Source organism: Pimephales promelas, chromosome 16 (assembly GCF_988280905.1).
Source record: "Pimephales promelas chromosome 16, fPimPro1.hap1.1, whole genome shotgun sequence".
NCBI classification, from domain to species: domain Eukaryota; kingdom Metazoa; phylum Chordata; class Actinopteri; order Cypriniformes; family Leuciscidae; genus Pimephales; species Pimephales promelas.
In genome coordinates, this window is record NC_142784.1 from 21,863,773 (window position 1) to 21,886,290 (window position 22,518).

General features: G+C 37.9%; 2 protein-coding genes across 2 annotated transcripts in view; both read left to right on the top strand.

The window, feature by feature from the left end:
- pafah1b1a (platelet-activating factor acetylhydrolase 1b, regulatory subunit 1a) overlaps positions 1–17,836 on the top strand; it is a 31,514-nt gene extending 13,678 nt beyond the window's left edge. The window contains exons 3-11 of the mRNA XM_039670683.2: positions 5,297–5,381; positions 7,032–7,106; positions 7,310–7,516; positions 9,992–10,160; positions 11,860–11,962; positions 12,341–12,569; positions 15,942–16,043; positions 16,137–16,293; positions 17,094–17,836. Of these exons, the coding sequence (XP_039526617.2) occupies positions 5,297–5,381; positions 7,032–7,106; positions 7,310–7,516; positions 9,992–10,160; positions 11,860–11,962; positions 12,341–12,569; positions 15,942–16,043; positions 16,137–16,293; positions 17,094–17,167 (1,201 nt within the window). The 3' untranslated portion in view covers positions 17,168–17,836. The remainder of the gene's footprint in view (positions 1–5,296; positions 5,382–7,031; positions 7,107–7,309; positions 7,517–9,991; positions 10,161–11,859; positions 11,963–12,340; positions 12,570–15,941; positions 16,044–16,136; positions 16,294–17,093) is intronic.
- Positions 17,837–20,408: 2,572 nt separating this feature from the next.
- mettl16 (methyltransferase 16, N6-methyladenosine) overlaps positions 20,409–22,518 on the top strand; it is a 30,102-nt gene continuing 27,992 nt past the window's right edge. The window contains exons 1-2 of the mRNA XM_039671056.2: positions 20,409–20,552; positions 21,141–21,273. Of these exons, the coding sequence (XP_039526990.2) occupies positions 21,146–21,273 (128 nt within the window). The 5' untranslated portion in view covers positions 20,409–20,552; positions 21,141–21,145. The remainder of the gene's footprint in view (positions 20,553–21,140; positions 21,274–22,518) is intronic.

Consider the following 22,518-nt stretch of genomic DNA (forward strand, 5'->3'; position numbering starts at 1 on the left):
CATGCGTGTCAATATCATGGTTTCATTATTACATGCTCTTTTTTGATTTTAGCAAGCTCACTGTTCATATTACAGGCATTGTTTGACCTTTTCACTGACATGTAGTATGGATGAAATTAACAAGGCTTTTTGAGAACTGATAAGGTCAGAATTTTAGATATGCTGTGACTCCTGCATTATTTTTTGGGGTTTTGAAGTTTTGGAGTCATCAGATTTGAGAGCTTATTTGTGATGGTCTGACATTTCTTGAACTGGTTCTTACTGGAAAGCAGTGTACAGTCTACTTGGATGCTTCAAGAACACATTGTGTGCGCTTACTCGGCAGACTTAGCCGCAACCTCTGTTTAGGAGCCTTATATCAGGGAATAAGAACTTCTCCCGTAGAATCCCTGGATAGTCACAAAGTGAGAGTGCTAGCTTTGATGAAAGCCACTTTCTGTCGGCCATGTTGTTTCATGTGCAGGCTAGCTGCAGGGAGATCAGACTTCTTTTTCTGTTTGTACAAAGGTTAGCAACTTTCAAAGCCTGCATAGGGACTCATTCTGCAGTCCTGTGATGCCATGTTCTGATACATGATGGCAACTGGATAATAAAGCAAAGCAAATCCAAATGCCCAGAGGCAGGCAGACAAGATATACCCACAGGGGATCATCTGAGTCTGATAAGACTGTTTGTTTACTGAGGAGAGATGCACTGGGTTTGTGGAGTCGATGTGGGAGGGGTACGGGATGCTGTCTTGCTGGCAGTGGTGATGTGGATCCGGAAGCAAGCGTTTAGCGGAAATGATGTTAGAGCGAGATGACTCTCCTCCAAAAAGAATGAGGTAATGCTGCTCATCTCTTCTCCTGCAGCCGCTCTCCTTACTCACTTTACACATTGCACATGTATTAGGGATGGGCATTTTTCAAAAATATTGCATTCGAATATTTAGGCTCATAAAAATCGAATATTAGTTTATTTAAATGACGTTTAACAAAGACAACATTATTTTTAAGATAATAAGGGCATAGTCCTACAAAATTATTTTTAATCACAGCATGCGCACAGAGCAGTGAACAAGAGGGTAGCATCATCCCTAACTGCAACACAACCCCATATTGAGAAGCACTTGTGTGAGAGAGATATGAGGTTGAAGTTCATGTGGAGTGGAGTGTCCTCATATAGTAAGATGGTACCATGCTAAAAACTCAATGGTAATGTTACATCATCCAAATGTATTATACAGGGAATTCCTGTATCTGTGTCTGAAATCTGTGATTCCGTCTGCATTTTCCACATCTTGGAAATCATAGGGCTGTATGCACTAGCCAAAAATGCTGTCTAAAGAGGCAGCTCTGCATGTTTTGAGACAGTTCTTTGGTTATTTTGAGGAAGCACTCTCTAACTGAAGATTATCTTTTGTTCATTGTCTTAAAGCATCTCTGTCCACTGAAGTTCTTCGCCACTTCGCTTCTCGGTTTCCATGGATCCCAGCCCAGAGCTTTGAGCACTCATTTGTTTGTTCTCAATGTTTTCTTTTATTTGCCATTTTTTTATTTTTTTAGTACTATTTCCACTTTTATTCGTGTTGCGAAAAATATCTCTTTTGGCTTGCTGTTATTGAGATCTAGGGTTTCAAATACATTTATTCAAAAGCAATTGGGCAGTTGTTTGAGGACTATCATGCACCTAAGGGTCTAACTGTCACACGCATTTTACCTTCTGCGGGGTGATGCGTCTTCAAATGCATTATTAAGGCAAAACAGGAGGCAAAAACATAGATTTTTCATGCAGTGATCAGATTTGAGATTTTGGGCTAGTTTACTCCTTCAATATGTGTTCTTTCAAGCTGCTATAAAGAAAACGTTGAAAATATACTTTAGATGTTTATTTTATTACATTTTGTTTACTTATTTCTCCTGAATTTACCAAGAAGTTAGCATTCCAGTGCGTCATGCCGCGTCCCGCCTGTGTTTACTGAAGTCTGTAATGAGCGGTATTGTTGTAAAGCTCTGGATCTCATGCGCAACTCTCATGCGCAACACCCAAAAATGTGCATTTCCTTTCTGTTAGTAACCAATCGTGAATGTCCAAAGGGTGATTTAAAGCTAATGACGAAATCTCGTTGGTTAATGGTATGGTTTCCATTTCTAACGTGATTCGCTCCGACACATCACGTGGTGTACTCTGCCAATGTTAATTCATTGAGTTACTGCAGTTATGGGCCTTATATGCCTGCCATGTTATTAAATAATGATTTTTCATGAGCTTTAAATATTATATGTTAATACTAAGGGCCTGAGCATTTATTCTGTTTTTGAGCAATTTTTTTCCAATAGAAATGTTTTAAATTCCCTACTTAAATCTTTAAATGCCTTTTTCACAAAATTAGTTTTTCATTAATTGAATTTCATTAATCAACTGAGGACGTTTCATGGTGATTATCTATGATTTAAAAAATTTTACCCTATTCACCTGTTTTTACCCTATTCACCTTTTACCCTATTCACCATTTGAGTAAATGATAACATAAATTTCTTTATTTAGTGAACTAAAATTGACCTTATTTAATTGAAGTCCAAAATATAATGCTAGTGATGTTTTAATTAATTAAATTTATTAGATGGTTGCATTTATTGGTTTTAAATTGATTTTGAACTGCTGTCATCACGTGTTTGCACGTGTAATTGACTGCTGTATACAATAAACACGCTGAATACGTCATTGAATTCATGGCTTTCACTGCTGCATTTAACTGTGGTTGTCACTCCCAAAACTTTCCAGAATGTACATGGCCAAAATCATCACAGTTTTGTTTTGCTAACGACCCTGTTTGACTCACAAAGATTCATTGTTGTTGAGCTGTGTCTCTAGGAAAGGTATCTGTTAAGCATGTCCAACTCAAAGCAGAGTAGAGTCTCACACACACACACACACACACACAATTGTCCCCTTCAGCATTAAGCAGTGTAGTGCATTCCTGCTGTCTGTCACATGAGAGATAACCTCATGCTAACCTTGACTTTAATCAGAGCACCCTCACTGTCAGTAGATATGATGCTAGTGATCTGTCACTTCATTGTCTGCTCCTTGGTGAACTGGCCAATACACCATATAGTTCACACTGTGTAAATATAATCACTTTATGGATTTCTAACCATGAGTTTTTCTTCTGCCTGTATGCTGTTAGACTCTTTGTTGTCTGGTGACTGGTCTATAGATATTATAATTCTTGTTTTCTATCTTGATTTTGATCTTGATTTAAGAGAATATGTGCACAATGTGGCTGTCTTGCTGAAACCGCATTTCCATATTGGGCTGTGGATCCTTCTGGCATCACAATGCCAGGAAGAGTTTGGACAGCAGAGTGGCGTCTCTGACAGCCTTCTTTGTCTTCACTATCACTACTATCAGTGAATATCTTCCGCTCACCACAGTCTTGCTGACACCTCAGCAGCTCAGAATGTGTTGAAAGCAGAGGTGGATGCTTCCTTCTAATAACTGACATATTTTTTCCCTACTAAAGTAAAAAGCATTTGTATTCTATTTGATCATGCACACATTTTGGCCCGAAAAAGAGTCGCCCGAGTCAGAATTCGGCTCAAAATCAGACAGTGTTTGGCTATGCCCGTCTTAAGAGAACTGTTATTTATTTTTGTAATTTATACTGTTTTTATTTCTATGTTCAATTTGTGGAAAGGAGTTCAGTTATGAGGTCACACACAGCCTCAATAAGAAGTTCTGAAAGCTCATAAATGTACAGTAAGAGACTTGTGTGAAATCATACAGGTGAAAAAAAGTGTCATTAAAAACCTTTTACAGTGCTTGTGTATTGTTGTTTTTCAATGGATTTGATAATTTATACTCATAAGTAGAACTGAAATGACATGCATTAGAAGATTATTAATTAAAACATTTCAAAATGCACCTCCATACTATTTTTCCAGTCATGAATTTTGTTTGACGATTTATGAAATTTTGCAAAAATCTCATCTCATTCTCATGAACCCAATCTCGTGTCTCGTCACACCCCCCTAGTCGTCTGTCTAATGAAGGAAGGCTGTTGGAATTTCCAATACTAACAAAATAAAGACAAAATACACAAATAACATGTCTTCTGTGTTTGAATAAATAAAATTGTCATAAAATCGCAAGTCTTTTTTGATTTCATAAAAATCTTATGGGTAGATGACAAATGAAAATCACAAACATGACACTTATGAATAAAGTCTATTTATAAATAACTTTATTTACATGTAATTTCATCTTAATCAATTAAGGAAAGTAATGTATGTGCGTTTATTGTTATCAGTAGGGGTGGCGACTGGCGAGACGAGACAAGATTGGATTCACAAGAACGAGATGAGATTTTTGCACAATATTTTATAGAAATCATTCATGACAAAATTAATTTCTGTAAAAATAGTCTGCAGGTGCGTTTTGAAATGTTTGAACTAATAATCTTGTAATTAATGTCATTTCAGCTCTACTTTGAGTATGGATTATTAAAATGCATTGAAAGACAACACTTTACAAGCACTATAAAAGGTTTTTCCACATCCAACTGACTTTCTTTTCCCTTAGTGTACATAAATAATGAGTTTCTAGAACTTCTGATTGAGGCTGTGTGAGACCTCATAACTGAACTCCACATACAAAGAAATAAAAACAGTATAAAAATAAACAACAGTTTTATCTTATCAAGGGCCAACAATAAGTGCAAGTGCAACCATCGAAGTACTCTCTCAATATTCAAAGTGCAAACATAGACCAAAGCTACAGCTACACAGTCCATAGATAGGTTTGAAATTGGAAGATAGGCTATTGTATGCAGACTAATTTCCGTGTACCAGGGAGCTTGTAGCACGGGATCTCGTCACACCCCTGGTTATCGGTAATATTGCAAAATCTTACCCTTTAAAAGTAGATCAATCAACAATTTGTACACTAATGCTTTTTCCAGGTTTTGCTCTTTGTGTTTTGGGTGATTTATCCAAGCTAATCAGATATACTGCCTTCATAAGTGTATTTTAAGGGCACATCTTTGGCTCAGGACTGAAATTTACTGAGCAATTTGCATATCAGTGTTTTTCCCTGCACACTCTTTATCGATCCTGATTCACCATTATTAAAGCATAAGGAGTTTTCCATGAGCAGTTGTTTTGTCTCATAACGAAATTCCAACATACCACAGTCTGAATATGTGTTCACATGTTCTTTCAGTTGTGTAAAAAGCTCTTACCACAGCTCTTTTCTTAATCCTCAATCATAAAGCCTGGTTATCAAGAGAACTAATTAGGCTTTCTTTGTTTTTCAGAAACCGAGCGATAGCTGATTACCTTCGCTCCAATGGTTATGAAGAGGCATATTCCGTTTTCAAAAAGGAGGCAGAATTAGACATGGTAAGTGTGGGAACCCCCCTCCATTTAAACCTCAGTCAAAGCAATATTTCTTCATTTGAAGTATTCCCCTTTTAATTGGCACCTCTGTATGAGGTTGTGACTGACAGCGCACGTGCTGAATTAAGGTAGTGCTGAGATAATTATGATGTGTGGTAGATGTGTAAACCCGATGCTCCCTGTTGTCTAAGCGATGGTTCACAATGATAAAGGGACATGCTGAATAGTGTCTCCATTATCACAGAATAGACCAGGATAATTACTGAAATTCAGCAAAAACGGTTCTGCATAATATGCCGTCTGGAAATGTGAGAGCCATTTGCACACATAGAAGCTCTTGTTTAAAAGCACTCCTGTTTGGACAGAAGATAAATTGTTTATTTTCTTTGTACAGAGAAGGATGAATTATTTATCAGATTTATCGACCGGAAGGTGGTCTATGGTGCTAAAAGCTCTCTTTAATTAACTAGAATGCTATTAACATGGCTTCATTTAGCAGAAGAGATCTCTTCATTGATCCTTCCAGCTGTTAAGAGGTAGCAGGGGTTTGAGACTTAAGGCATAACTGTAGATGAAGAGTGTCTCTCTGATGGCTGGAGGGAGATGATGGACTGTCAGACAGGAGTGATTAGAGGCTGGCATGGCTGATGTGGCTGGTATTTAGCCATTGGCCGCCACACGTGGCAGAGGGTCCAGGCAGATGGCGGATCAGACCTCTGCAGAGGCTTTAAATGACCCTCAGACGCATGACACGACCCCTCTCACTCCACTTTTCATCACAAAAACGGCACCTGTTCTGCTGGACACCTCTAATATTACTCCGAAAGTGCTTCTCCTCTCTTTGTCTGCCACATCCTTTTTTTCCATCACCCACAGATCTGGGAGTTGTCTTATGCTTTTGCATATTTGATGGTTAGAGAGCAGTCTAGTGAAGCAGAGCCATGTGTACACTTCTTTCAGCAAACAGAACCTTCATATTGGTTTCCAGCTGAGACTGTTCAGCTTGCCTATTTAAAAACACATCCGTAAAAATGTCTAATGTCAGGGTTTACGCACAATTAGTCTTGTTGGATTTTCATACTTCAGAATTTGACTGAATTATAATTAGTCTTGAATAAAGTGGAATTGCGAATGAGGGTAATGATTCACAGAAGGAAAAACAACATTCATGTCAAGTGTTTGCTATAACAGGCTCTGGTATTACTGTTCTGTATGTTTAAGAGGAGCTCTTTGTCCAAAAATCGACATAAATCTCAGTTAAATTTAATTTATTGTTATTATTTATGCATATAAAATGGAAGTCATACTCTGCCTACCCCTATAGATATTGTTAGTACTGTAGTTATTTGTTTTGGTTTTTGGTGATCAGAGAATGCTAATGGGATTCATGTCTCAAATTGAAAGCTAAATGTGACTTACAGAAAGGTCTAGTTGGTGCCAGGCACCCTCAATTTTTCACTGTACTGTGTTTGTGTAATTGTAATCTTGGTAAGCTCTCGTTGACTGCCAGAGATTAAACCATGTGAAGGGATTTAATGAGAATTTACATTTGCCACCGGGGTGATGGGTTTTGCTTAAGGCTGTATGTAATTCTTGTATTTCTTGCAGTGTGTTGTGCTAAGGTGTAAAGTTTGTGTCATCTTTTGTCACCAGAATGAGGAATTGGATAAAAAGTATGCAGGTCTTTTGGAAAAGAAATGGACATCAGTCATCAGATTACAGAAAAAGGTTTGTGCCTCTCATATATAATGCAAATCCTATTAAGAACCATGAAGGCAGCCTTGACTCATTGACTATTCATGTTCTGAAATGGCAAAAGTCTGGGATTAAAAACGCTGTGTTTCAACTGCAGAAACTGTGTTCCAAAAAGTCACTCTTCATTTAATTTGCTGTGTTTAATGATGAGTCTTACACATTGTGCTTTCTGCTAGGTCATGGAATTAGAATCAAAACTGAATGAGGCAAAAGAGGAGATTACTTTAGGTGGGCCAATTGCACAGAAGCGAGACCCCAAAGAATGGATCCCCCGTCCGCCGGAGAGATACGCCCTGAGTGGCCACAGGAGTCCTGTCACCAGAGTCATTTTCCATCCTGTTTTCAGTGTCATAGTCTCTGCCTCAGAGGACGCAACAATAAAGGTGAGGTCTTCTGTGGCGTTATCAAGCACTCATCCTGCATGGTGTACATCTCATACCTATAAAACTGGCCCTGAATTTGTTACATTGGTTTGATCAAATCTTGATTTACAGTGTCAAAATGGCCCATCAAATTTAGACTAACTGACTGATATAATTGCAGCGCCTTGTCTTGAATGAGCTGTAAATTTGAAATTTGAAATTTTTTTCTTGGCTTGTTCATGCAGTATCTCTTGAGACACACACTATAAAATATACAAGTCTACACAATATACAAGTCTGCTCAAGCAGTATGACTATCCCGTGGTAATAAACGCTGTTTCTGCCTGCCTGCTATTCATAACCGAGCCCAGCAACCTATTTATAGCCACTTATTGAGGATTTTTTTGTTGCTGATTTTAAAGCCAAGAGGGAGCATTTTCACACTTTAGATCAGGCAAAAAATTCAGAGGTATAATATATGAAAGGCATAGTCCTAGTCCTCCCAATAAATCCTTCAAAGGATTCCCTTTTTTTTCCCTGGACATTTGTTTTTTGAGTGATTAATTTCCCACCTTGGTGCTGGCAGCTATGGCCACCAGTCTGAGTTTGTGCCCCCTCCTCCTGTGCCCTAATTTTGTACTTGGTGCTATTAAACCCTGCCCTGCCCATCTTAACATGGGTGGCCCTCAACCAGACAGCTAGAGCTAAACCAAATATATTCTGTCCCCCATCCCCAAATATATTCTTTTCTCTCCATCCACATATTCATAGCTAATTATCATGGAGCCTGAAGCTGTGCTGCCAAATTTTTTGGGTTTTTCTCTCCAAATTTTTTTCGGTGTAATGCAGATGGCCACGGACGGCTGTGGCAGGACTTTTTTTTTTTTTTACTTAAGCATTTTTTTCTTTCTTAAACATGTTAATAAGCAGTTTGACAGCTTTTTTGACAGTTCTCTTGCTTAGCCGGGTTATTGAATCAAACAAAGTTTGAACCAATTCAGGTTTGCAGTTTAGTTTCATGTGCAAGTATGTTTTTTTCAGACTGTGATGTTTTATACATGCGCATGAAAAGATGACATGCGCTCGAACATTCAGTTTTTTTTCTTTCATCTCCACAATTTATCTGAACGTCAACATTCTTGTCTAAAAAAAAGCAGTCTCGGTTCATTCAGCACTTCATGGTTAATTTCATCAGCATTTCTCTTGTTTTTATTTTCCCTTGCTTTTTAAGCCTTGTTATATAGTCTTGTTCAGCCTCTGTTCTTCAGATAAAAATGAACTGATTTTTAGGGACGCACAATATGTTGGGACCATATCTGTTATTGGCTAAATTTATTGATTAGCAAATAAATTAAATTGTGCATGCTAATTTGCTTTGTTTTTACATTTAGATTACCTTTGCAAAAATCCAACATATCCACATAACTAACATCTAACACTCAAGTTAGTCTTTAAAAACATAATTTTATAAATCTCTTCAATGTAATCTTAAGTACCTCTCAAAAGCTGTGATACTTTTCGTGTTTTATCTTCAATTTATTTAGGCAATGTACTATGTAATTTCAGTATTGGCCATTTATTGGTTAACTTAGCCATAGCAAGAAAATAATTATTGCCTTATTGATATCAGTCAGAATTTATGCTGTAGTCCTACAATTTCCAAACTTTTTTCAATTTAATTTGTATTGATTTTTGTAGTAAAGGTGAGAGTATGTTGATGATCAGGCACATACAGACAGATCAATGAGGGCAGATATAAGTCCTTGCTAAAAACAGATGTAGCATACACTCTATAATAGTATTGCAGTCTCAGCCACATTGTTAAAGCTTACGTGCTTGACTGACCCAGGTGTGCCACATCAGGCTTTTCTTGTGCGTGTTTTCTATCAGAACACGACTGGTTAAGTTCAGTCTCCCCCTTTGCAAGCAGGAGACAGATAAGCAGGTGGAGGGGCTTCTGTCACCGGCCCCCTATGTAGCAGACAGAGCTTATCCCCGTGTGTCTGGCTGCCGCCTAGAAACTGCTGAAACCTGATCTTCACATTAAGCCCTGAGGCTGTTTATCATACTGCTGCATCCAGGCGAACAAGCAGATAACATTTGCCTCACTTCACAAAAATGCTTTAATGATAAAGAAAATGATGAAAACTGAGTTTTAAGGTAAACCTGTCAAATATTCTGCCACAATTTTGCTTGGAGTGCAGTAGATACTGTAAGGTTAATATGGGATGAAATTCTGACAGGCTGATAAAGACTAAATGAAAAAACGTTCACACTATAGATAGTATCCAGAGGGCAATCTTGCGTGTTTGATAGCGTTTAAAAGCTGGCTGCATAACAGATGTTTCACTGAATATATAATAGCAGATACTAGTCCAAACCTGCCTTTTATGTATTACCTTATCATTACAAGCTGCCAAACAAGTTAATGTTTTTTTTAATTATTATTGAATAGATGCTCATCTTGGGCTAAAATGTGTTTTGTGTCTGATCCAGGTCTGGGACTATGAAACGGGTGACTTTGAGCGTACCCTCAAGGGCCACACAGACTCGGTGCAGGACATTTCCTTTGACCAAACTGGAAAGCTTCTAGCCTCCTGTTCAGCAGACATGACCATTAAGCTCTGGGACTTCCAGGGCTTTGAGTGTATCAGGACCATGCACGGTGAGCACGGTGTCATATGTTGTCATTGGTTCTGGGAACTGTTAGGAGCAGTGTGGCGTGTCAGGGGGCAGGTGCTGAATGCAGCTCATTAATGTGCCAGCTTGCCAACAAATCCATAAGCGATACTTCCTGAATAAGAAAAAGCCAGCCTTCAACACATTTAATCAAATATAACTGTGCTGTTTATGAAGGTTTTATTGTATAATTATTTTATTATTAATTGACAATTCCTATAAATATATTATATGCAAATATATTTAAATATTTGTTTATAATTCATATTTATTCATTTGATATAATGTACAATGTTTATTCTTAGAACATTTTGATGTAAAAAATAAAATAAAATTCCCCCACTCCACAAAAGTGAGAGATCCAGTCTTCCGAAAGCTATTCCTTGTTTAAAATCCTAATTGCTTGGTAAGGCCTTCAGGCTTTTCATATGGGAGATCACACCATTAGTGAATTTGCATTTTGCCTTACGGGTGGTGTATTATGTCAAAATATATCTTTCCATGTGTTAGATGGATAGTTAACACTTAGTGTCATGAAACCCCCGTTTTAGCTGGGGTCAGATCTCACCACAGGTTTGGAAAAGTGCAAAAACAGTCTGTGTGAAAATCTGCGATGAAAAGGGGGGATGGGGGCACAACTGTCTGCGATCCAGTCATTTTATATTCCACTAATTATAAAGTTCAAACTGTATCAAAACCTCACTAATACACTCAAAATGCTCAAATAATTGTTTTGTTTTAGAATCTTACAATACAAACCAAAAACACTGATAATGTGCATCAAAATACACAAATGCACTTTTGCAGCGTTGGTTCAAGAATAAGTCAGCTGGTTGGTTAACAGTAAAGATAGATACCGTGGATGGATGTGGCCTATCATTTGTCTTGCACAATACATAAATGTTTGTTAACATTTAAAAAAACATGTTAAGTGTTCTTAGAGTTTCCCTTGAGACATTTGTAATCCATATAAAAAATGTGGAAATCCTCAGTGGTTATAATCCAAATAATGTGTGCGACAGCTTGTAATATGCACAAATCTAAAGGCTTGTAATTTACACCCATCACTAAAGCTGGCGTGATGCCCTGAGACTAGGGTAGACTGTTCTAGCACAGTCTATCTTTGAAGAGGTGGCAAAGGAACCCCCCTACCTTCTGTTTGCTAGTCCCCCTTCTGCTCGCTCTCACTCTCTCTCTCTCTCCCCCCGTCTCGCTTCGTGGGTCGGCTGCTTTAGTGGAAGATTAGGAGATTTGGACAGCAGTTTAATTATCCTCTTTGAGACGAGATAACATTTTGTGCCCCCCACCCCCCCATATTTAAGACTGCTTTTTCTAGGCTACTTAGTTTCATCATCTATTGAGGAGCTTAAAAATGGCGTCCTGTGTAATTAGCTCATCTTTTTCCCTGCACACTGTGAGAACAAAGCAGCCCAAGGCAAATTAGCGGCTTCTTATTTTCCATTAAATTTTTCAATGTGTTTTAAACCTTAACCGTACATTGTCAGACGCTAATGTGCATGACTGTCTGATTTGTATGGTAGAAATGTGCATTTTGTGCACTGAATCGAGAAATGATTTCAATGCATCCATCTCAGACACTGTTGGGCCTTCTTTGAATGACAATTTCAGGACAGTTTAGAAAATGTTAAACTTAATTCTTTACTAACATTTTTTATTCTTTTCAGGGCATGACCATAATGTTTCATCTGTAGCTATTATGCCCAATGGAGATCACATAGTTTCTGCCTCAAGGGATAAAACCATTAAAATGTGGGAGGTGGCTACTGGGTAAGTCATTTAGCAAATGCAGTATGCAGGTTTCTTCTTTTTTATTTGATATTTATTACATGCATATTGTTGACATGCATAAGTCATGACTATACATGCATAAGTCCTGGGCTGCTAAAACAGGTTGGTTTTAGATCAATGTGTCTAACCATAGCTTCCTTCAACAAAACTGGCCTTTCAATTACTGTGTTGAGTTACTTCAGCTGAATAGCGCCTGTGCAAATGTTCATACAAGTAATCAACTTTTTGCTCTCAAAGTTGTAATAGTCAGATGTGACTTGCAAACATATGTGACAAACTTGGAGATATTTGATACCTAAAATGTTCTTGACATAAATAAATGTGGCTAAATCTGTGTTTGTTGGAAATGCTTAACAGGTACTGTGTGAAGACATTCACTGGCCACAGAGAGTGGGTGCGCATGGTGCGGCCCAACCAGGACGGGACCCTGATCGCCAGTAGTTCTAATGATCAAACGGTGCGTGTTTGGGTGGTGGCTACAAAAGAATGCAAGGCGGAGCTTCGTGAGCATGAGCATGTGGTGGAGTGCATTTCTTGGGCCCCTGAAAGTGCTCATCCCACCATCCTGGAGGCGACCGGCTCAGAGGTGAGAGCACAAAGTGAAAATTAGGGGGAAATAATGTAGCATTGGTGATGGCAAATATTTGTTGCCATTATAGTATGTTACATAATTACTAATTCCATAGATGCTTTCTGAAACCACTTTTAACAGATTTAAAAGGAATTCTGTGGTATTTATAATGGCAAGTGTTTTTCTTGTCGATAAAGTTCAGTGAAAGACTAATTTCATATATATTAGAATTATAGTTAATGTGTAATTGCTGACTAATAGTAATGAAGTGCATGTCTGTAATTATTTTGAACAGCTTCTCCGATTGTTTTTGCTATAGTAATTAGTGGTGGACAGTAAAGTATTTTTACTTTGTTTCTGTAATTGAGTACATTTTGTCAATTATATGTTCTTCATTATTCATTTTACTTCACCACGTTTCCAAAGCATGCTATCATACATTTATCTCCACTACATAAAAAAAAAAACATTATGCCTTGTTATTTTAAGCTAAAAGATATTGGCAATACAATGTCTGGTTTGTGAATAATCTGATTCTTTCAATGAACCCGATAAATCGGTTGGCAAATCGCACTCATCGATTATTCGTCTCAGCTTTCAGATTTTATTACAGGTCAACAGGAAAAATAATTCCACTTCTTTAAACCTTTTATTTAAAAAAAAAAAGGTTTGAATCAATGGTTCTTTGTTTTTGTAAATGCTAAATTTTTAAAATATTATATTGATCCCTTTGCTGTGCACTGTAAACACATTTTGATGGTCCTTTTGATTTTCAACTGACGATTTAAATTTGTCATGTACAATGGTTTGAAATAGACCATGAAATTACATGGATGGGATTAGTAGTTGATGGCCTAAGGTGAAGAACGTACCATTTGGATTTTTTTGCCAGTCTTATGATCAGCCATATCCAATTTAATCTTTATCTGCTGAAGCATTAGCCCTCACAGCAAGTTAAATACAGACTTTAACCCTTACAGTAATTACTATTGTGTAAAGGAAACTTTAGCCTCAATATTAAAAAAGCAACAATATTTGGTCTTGTTGAACCTATTCAGGTTGGAATTAAAACACTCTCTTGATATCCATAAAACCGCCACAGATGTTAATAACAAAGCCTTGTATGTCATTCCAGCAGCTCTGTGTCAATGTCCCTGAACACACTTGTCTGAGCATGCCAGCCTCTCATCAAGAGCAATTTTGTTTTTGTGTGTCGTTCACACTTCACCTCGAGCAGAGTTGGCCTTTTATGGCAGGGAAATAATAGATAAGGCCTTGAATGTAATGACCGTCCATTCTTTGCTGAACTATCTAAATGCATTATCGCCTCAAACACCGCTGCTCTTGTTATATCCCTCTTTTTATTGACGGCACGAGATGTGTAATGGGTCTCTGTACTCTATTTTGAGGTGTGGAATTCAAAGGACAGTAATTCATAAGAGTGGTGTTATTTAATGTCTGTTATAGGTACCTCCACTAAAGTGTCTGTCTCTCCTAATGTTGCTGTTGTCGGCATCAGTCTTGATAAAGCAGTTTCCGTAACCTTGTTTTAGTTTAAAGACTTGACTAATGCTAATATTGTCTAATACTGTTAATCTATACACACATGATTTGTGTGATGTTATATATCTGTAGCTATGTTTCCGTCTGAAATTTTGAATTTAACTTGTGTGCAAAATATTAAACGCATAAAACATTAAATAAAACACCATTTGCATCCAGCGAGTTGAAGAGAAAGAAAATTGTAACTTCCTGATTAACTGCCATCAAATGAAAGTTACTGCAGTAGAAGTTACAGTGGGCCTTTTTTAACTAAAATAGTCATTTTCATTTTCAATAGTCAATTTACTCAAGTCATTTTCAAATGACAATCATTTTAGGAAGGTGAAGATATAATAAATTAAACACAGTCATGTTATCTTTCTTTTGGAGGCGGGTACCTGCTGTTTGGGAATGCAGTTGTGTAATGTTCATTTTGGCCTGATTTTGTTCGAAATTACATTTATATACCAGTTCATTCTTCGATTTCACTTATGTATGACGGGGCCTTAAGATAGTCCTGGGAGGTAATTTTACTAAAACACTTTGACCAAGGCATTTACGGATGAGCAAAACAACACTTTAGATTCTGTGCAACAAGATCAGTCCACTGGTTAGCCCAGTTATACCGTTCTATCATGCCCCAGTTCACATGATCTGTTGAGGCAAAGTCACATGAATTTATGAAGACACATCATGGAATTTAATCAGTAAATGTGTTTCCTTTATAGTTTATGGGGCTGCTTACATGTTGCCACTTCATGCGTTTTCTGTGATTGGATAGCTATCCGATCAAGAAAAGACCAGGTGTTGTATATGCCCTTCGAAACGGAGATGACGATTTGAATCCGATTGCTCAAACCACTTCAGGAGGTGGTCTGAGCCGCATTCCAGACGAAACTGGACAAGTCTAAATGCTCCTCTTGTACTCCTCCCAACAATGCTAAAAAAATAAAAGTGTGTGTGAGAGCGTATTATAGGCTATATGTAATGTTATAGTCAAATACGCAAACTATCGCAAATCAAAGTGAAACTAAATCGCAGACACTTAACACACAATCATCTTCATTAAAAGTAAAGAAATGAAATGATCTTACCAGGGCTGTTGCCACTCTCTTATTGCGGCCTTTGATTTTGAAATTAGCTGATGATCAATAAAATGCAGCTCATCTGTTGCTTTCGATGATGCGAATCTTCATTAAATCTGCCTATAGCGCAGGAATTGAAGATCGGATCAGTTTTAGGAAAAACGCTTTATGTGAACAGGTGTAAATGGAATCGTTTCGATAAATCAGATAGCTGTCCGATCTGAGAAAACGCATGAAGAGGCCAGTTGTCAACAACCCCTATGCGCATGTCGTCTTACCAGATAAATTGTCCAACTCAATTGAGAACATACATTTTCATGAATTTTACGATTTTATGCGCATCTTGGCATTTTCTTATTTATGCTATACCCCATTATTTGCATAAAAATGGGTTGATGGAAGGTGTCAGGGAAGTTGTTTTTGTTTGCCAAGCTATAAGCTTTTGTTTATTTATTTTCCTGGCAAAATTAATGTTTTCGATGACATGACAGCATCAAACTTGAAAACTGATACATTGACACCAAATATATTTAGAATACAAAAATGTTAATAGATTTTAATTTATTTGAGGGGGGAAATGATTTTATTATTATAATTGTGATTCATGATATGGTGCTACTTATCAGTGACAACTGAAAGCTTACTGGTTTTTAGTATTTTAATAACAGCTGGCCTGCCATTACACTAGTTGTTAAATTTATAGAGTTGGCTGCTCCACAGCATTGGTTCAAATGCTCTTTTTGTGGTTTTGTTTTGCCAGACCAAGAAGAGCGGGAAACCTGGTCCTTTCCTGTTGTCTGGTTCCAGAGACAAGACGATTAAGATGTGGGATGTGAGCATTGGCATGTGCCTTATGACACTGGTGAGTCAATCTAGTAAATTTAGTGTGAGTCTCTGCATTGCAGAATGTGAGTTTTTTGAAGTTGAAGTTTTTTGTTTGGTGTCATCTCTTTAGGTTGGCCATGATAACTGGGTCCGTGGGATTCTCGTGCACCCTGGAGGAAAGTTCATTGTGAGCTGTGCTGATGACAAGACTTTGAGGATCTGGGACTACAAAAACAAGCGCTGTATGAAGACCTTGAGTGCCCATGAACATTTTGTTACCTCTCTGGGTAAGTGGCTGTATTTACAGTAATGACCATGGAAGGGTAAAGATGCCTTTTAGAGGTTTACAGCACCCCCTTACTTCCCCCAAAGAGTGATTTTGAAGTTTGAAACTTGACAAAAGGTAGTCCTGTCAGCCGTTGGCAGCTTATTTAAAGAGGATGCTGAACCCTCCAGTCTTTTGACTGCTCGAGTCCAGATCTTTCAGTGGATCAAGGCACTGAAGCTGTTTAGAGATACTTGATGTTATTCAGCCAGTTCCCCTGTAGGCTCCTGTGAAGATTCAAACTTCCTTTTATAGGTCCCTTGACACTGCTTGAGCTTGTGAATCCTGCTATTTGAAGTGTTTTTTGTATGTTTTAAAGCTGAAGTGTGTCATGTCTGTGCCATGAGCATCACCAAAAGGAATTGGTGTCCCCCCTCTTTCATCTGTCAAATGATCAGATAGCCCCACCCTAAACTCATGCCATTGACCTTGCTAACACTGCCATGTTTGAGAAAAATGATCACATTACACAATATCTTTGGCTTTTTTAATCATAAATTATTTTGTCTGATAAATATCAGAAGTGGGATTTTTATTTTATTTTTTTCTGATTGCAGATGGATAGGATCTCCTTTTCTCCATCTGCATTAGTTAACTGTTTTTTTTTAACACTCCTGTTTAATAAATTATTAGACTAACTGCTAAATAAGGAATCGGTATATGAAGAAGTATTACAGTGTTTGCCTTTTTATTATGAGTAATACTAATTATTAGTTCAAGTCTGCATGTTCCTGAAGAACAGTGTCTCTATTCTCTCCACAGATTTCCACAAATCGGCTCCGTACGTCGTTACTGGGAGTGTAGATCAAACAGTAAAAGTGTGGGAGTGTCGCTGATCATAGCCGCAGGACTCTTCACAACACCTCCATGCTCCCTTCCACCCCCCGGACCCATTCCACTTCCCCCTCAGCTTCCTCCTGCTCTTCTGGATGCACTCGAAACACCACGGTTATCACCCACCAAACTCTGGTTCAATAGCGTGTCCTTTTATGTAAATTATTCTGGATGTAGATCGAGCTATTAAATAAAAAAAAAAAGTATTCTTGCATGGTGAATCCAAAACTGTAAACTGTAAATTTACATAATGTTGTCTAGAAGTACCATAGGTTTAACACGGGCTGATCTTTCACTCAGCCTGACCTACCGAAGGCAGAAGCTGACTGGGTTAAATGTAGGGCACTAAACTGATAATTTAATGACAGTGTCTGATTTCTTTTTGTCTTTTTGTCTTTTTTTTTTTTTTTTTTGGTCCACTGTCTTAGTCTGTTTATGCCTAGCTTGGAGACCTTTCAAGGGGCATATGCTACAGAACGAACCTATAGTGCTGAGGAGGAGAGTTGATCTGGGGCTTGTTATCAGAGTTATTCTGTAGCTTTGTTGCATCACTTCTGGAGTGTACTTACCATTCTCTTCTTGTGGATTTAGATAACATTTATTGGTTGCATCTAAGAACGTTTCATGTGTTTTGTCTGGAAACCTTTGGGAATAAACCTTTGTACACTTGTCATGACACGTCCTACTGAGAAGTACAATCCCAGAGACATGACTTTACACTGCTTAATTATAGGAGTGCATTCGTACGGAACTCCTGCGTCCAAAAAGCCATGCTGAATAGTGGGCAGCAAGAGTTTTTCTTTTTGGTCCAAATCAGAGATAGCTTTAGTAAAGATTTTTAATTTTGACCTCTATGATTTGTCAGTCACTCAGGAGCACTTCAAACTTGTAAGCACCGTAAACGTTGCCTTTACGACGCACTTGATTTGGCCCTCAACGTTTAAGATTGCGTTCAGATGAAGACGTCCTGATTCTTCCTTTGTTGTTTAATGATCTCGTTGCCTCAGATGGCAGTTGCTCGGAGACTTGAAAATTCATAAATTTCAGTTTAGACATGGGGTTCAAAGCATGACAAGAGCTCAAAGTTTCCTCTCATCAGGGGATGTGCAAAATCTGTCCTAAAAGAATGGGTGCAAAGATTTCCATGGTGAAAAAAAATGAAACGATGGGCTTACGATGAAAAAAACAAACTGGATAGCTCAATCTCATAATAATCCAACAGGTTGTGGAGCTACGAACTGATGATCTGCCTGTTCTCTCTGTGGAGAGTCCTGATGGTGACTCCTATTGTAAAGGGATCTTCATACTGTGGACCATAGCTGAATATCCCTAAAATAACCACAGGTGCTCAAGCCATGACTCAAGTGTGACGAGTGGCACTTTCTCTGCTTTATCTATTAATAAATTAACAAAAAAAAAAAAAAAAACACAATGGGAAATGATTTGATAAAGTCCCAAACATGGAGATAAACCATTCCATATCTTTTGAGGAAAATACATGCCTTTGTGCGAAGACAAAAGATGTTCAATTAACTTGCACATCCCTGCTATTGTTAGATTTTCGGTCCCATCGGATTGAAGGTTTACGCAATGTAAGGCTTCAAAATGCATTTTAATTAGCCTTTTCATTCCAATGCAATTATATAATAAAGAATTCACTGCTTAACCATGCTTTTATCAAGCGATTTCCTGTTGTGTGTGTACTGGGTGTACCTACTGCTACTGAAAATCTGATAGTGACTAGTCTGAGATCTGTACCTGTCCACGTAGCACTGCTGCATGTAACCGTACTGAGAATTGAGCTGTCTGGTGGGGAACCATTGGCCACTTTTGATGTCCGACCATCCTCAAAAGGTCAAAGTGACGTTGAATATATAGATACAATGTGCTATGATTGGTTCACGAAGCTAGACACCCTACCAGATAGGTCAGCTGGCGTGCTAAGAGTGGGCCGCTCAGTATGTGGTTGTAGAAGCCGATCTGTGTGTGCTTGAATGAAGGAAGGTGACGTCTTTATTTTCGCTATGGGATTGTGGCAGACTGAGCAACCCAAGGGAGAAGTGCCCAACGCAAGCAAACACCGTTGATGCCTCCTGTAGTTTCTAGTGGAGACGATTGACATTGGTTCTTCAGTCACTTCACTGTGTTACACAGCACCAAAAAAGAGATTCATATGCACTGGGGCTGTAAACCTAAACCAAAAAAGTGGGTAATTTTGGACAAAACTATTTCTCAATCTAATCATTTGTAATATAAGCATGTATTAACTTTGTCCAGAGTTTATTATCCCCATGAGAAGTGCTACTCCCTTGTGATTGGCTTTCCTTAAGACCTTAAGATTGGACATGCCTCTTTAAAAAGGTCTTGATGATGATGATGATGATGATGATGATGACAATGATGATGTCCTGTTTTTATATGTGTCCGGAGAGAACGTTTGCTATTCGCAGGTCCCAAGCAATCCCACTTCTGCACATGCTGGATGGGTTCATGTACAGACAGACTCATGAAGGTCCTGTCTGTAGGTCCATCCTCCAGCCACAGGTCTATCATCAGCTATTACTTTGTGAATATATTGGAGGCTTCAGTCTTCACAGCTTGAATGGGACTCTTTGCTTTTTATGGTATCACTGTTCACACAGCCAATTGTTAACAATATATCTGGATGTTATTGTTTGCAACATAATTAAAGAAAAAAATATGAATGTGTCTGTTGGTAGTGATGCTGTATAGTCAAAACAGGGATGAGGCACTCAGTTTCCAGTGGTTACAGTTACAGTTCACTACATTTTCTGCATATCCCACTTTAAAATTAGTTTTACAGGTTACATATAGTGCAAACTGTACAAAACGATTAGTTAAAACTTGTTCTTACACACTTACATGGTTTCATTTTAAAGAAAACAACTAAATAACAAATTATTAAATGGGTCAGAAAAAAATAATGCAAACTTTGATAATTAAATAATAAACATTTATATATATATATATATATGCAAAAAAAAATAGATTTTTAAAAAATAGCAAATAATATATCCATTTATGGAAGAAAAAAAGATTTCAGGTTGACATTAGCAAATTACGCAAGAAGAATAGAAAGGTTTACCTGCCCTACTATAGTTCGTATTTTAGAAAATGTGTGACTTTTTGTTAAATATTCAAATATAAATACAAATAAATATATATATTAGCAAATGAACTGGAAAATACAACATTTTGTTTTAAAATAACCCGATCCCATGACGCCATATGCGTGCGCCGACGCAGAATTGTGACCAAGGCGGAACCCGGGAAGAAACACTTGAACGTTGGTACAACGTGATTTGCCTTGCCAATGACAGCAGAGTGTGCTGAACACTGATAAACTCCCGAAGTTTTCACCCATCGGTATTCATCTAATCTTCCGATATTTTTAAACGCTATTTTAAAAGAGTGTCGCCTGTGCTATTCGTTAGAGTTGCATGTTTGCAGTGTATTAGCTGTTTGGCTATTCTCTTAGCATAAACCAAGAGAATTATCCCTGAGCGCGTTTGTGATTCGTGATAATTTATTACATTAATAAGTTACATAGTAATAAGACAAGAGTAATATGATTTCTCTTTAAATAGACATCTGTAATAATAGCACATATGTGTCGCATTTTAAATCATGCTCATGGAAAACCAAATTTAAAGCAACAGTTCACCCAAAAATGAAATTTCTGTCATTTAACTCACCTGTATGCTATTTAAATGTTTATTAATTGCTTTCTTCTGTGTAACAAGGAGATGTTAGGCAGAATAATTGGGGCTGACAGTCTCACTCACCATTGACTTTCAAATTATCGTTTTTACTCAATACAAAGAAAGTGAATAGAAAACTGGAATGGAATGAACTAAGTTATCTCTTTAATTGTATTTTACTCACGACTTAAGATTCGTGGATCTTTTTGATTGCTGTTTGTAGTGACGTGCAATCTGTCTTGCAACATTGCAGGAAGAATGGCCCTGAATAAATCCATGCATCCTCGAAACCGTTATAAGGATAAACCTCCAGACTTTGTCTATCTGGCCTCTAAATATCCTGATTTCCAGAAGCACGTGCAGACCACACTGACCGGAAGAGTGACGTAAGTAATGTTGTTTTTGTATCTTTTAAGTGTCATATGATTTGCTAGAGGAATTATGACGTAAATGTGTTGTGTTCTAGTATTGTGAGAGTGATCTTCAAATGACACAAGCCGGAGGAGGATCATAAACTCCTGCCTTTGTTGCAAATATAAAGATATATATTTATTTAGGTTTGACTGTCTGCTACAAATGATAGTAGCATAGAGATGTTAGACAATCACTTTTATACGTGTCAGGGAATTTCAAAGTTCATTTAAAATTACACCTAAAATTAGCATCTTCTCTAGGCTCCTTTAAAAGGGATCTGAAATGACATTTATTTGCATTAGTTAACGAAGGTTAACGAAGAAAGAGGCTCTCGTTGATCTTGTGTATCTGATTCTGTTTGTCATTGACTGTGTGTGTCAGTATTATGGTGTTATTAGTTGAGTAATGTTATGATGTTATTTTTTTATATAGATTTTTATTTGATTTATGATTGTACAGTACATTGGTCAACATCCAATTAATTACTCTTTATCTCAAGACAACAGGCAGGCGCTCTATTTCCTCAAAAAAATTGTTAATATAAATTAGAGATCACCTTTAATACTCACAAACTAGTATGTTTATATCTGCTAAAATGCATGCAGTCTCAGAGAATCAGTCAGCAGACTTCTGGTTTGGCTGTGTAAGAGGAGAGGAGTTATTTGTAAATCAATAATCACTTTGGCGCAGTACTTTAGGCCTGTCCCATTGAAGCGGCTGCTATGATTGGATGAGCTTCCTGCTGTGACTGTCGATGCACAGCAGAGCATCCAGGCCTCCAGGGGAGGGGTGGAGCTCGTGCTGCTGTTGTCAGAAAATGAACTTGACAAGCAGGGAAAATTAAGAGTCCCCCCCCCCCCCCCCCCCCCCTTCTCCGTCTTCTTTTATTTTTTTAGCCTCACTTGCGAGATTAGTTTTTGGTCTAATGGGAATCATCTTGTGCAAACGCCCTAAAGTCATGTCTGAGGCTGAACATCTAGCATTTTTTTGCCAAGTCTCCATATTTCCAGTCATTCCCACTTGGTTGTGCACCGTTACTCTTGACCTTGCCAAGAGGTTTGTGTACTTCTCTCACTACTGAGTGAAACGTCCCAAAGGCTTTAGAGGTAGTGCATGCAAATTGCCTGCTGTGCCTACAGGGTTTCAGTCTTAAAGAAACAGGCGATGTTTGGTTTTGTGAAGTCTCGACTGGAGCAAAGATCTCAGCCTCTGGGAGT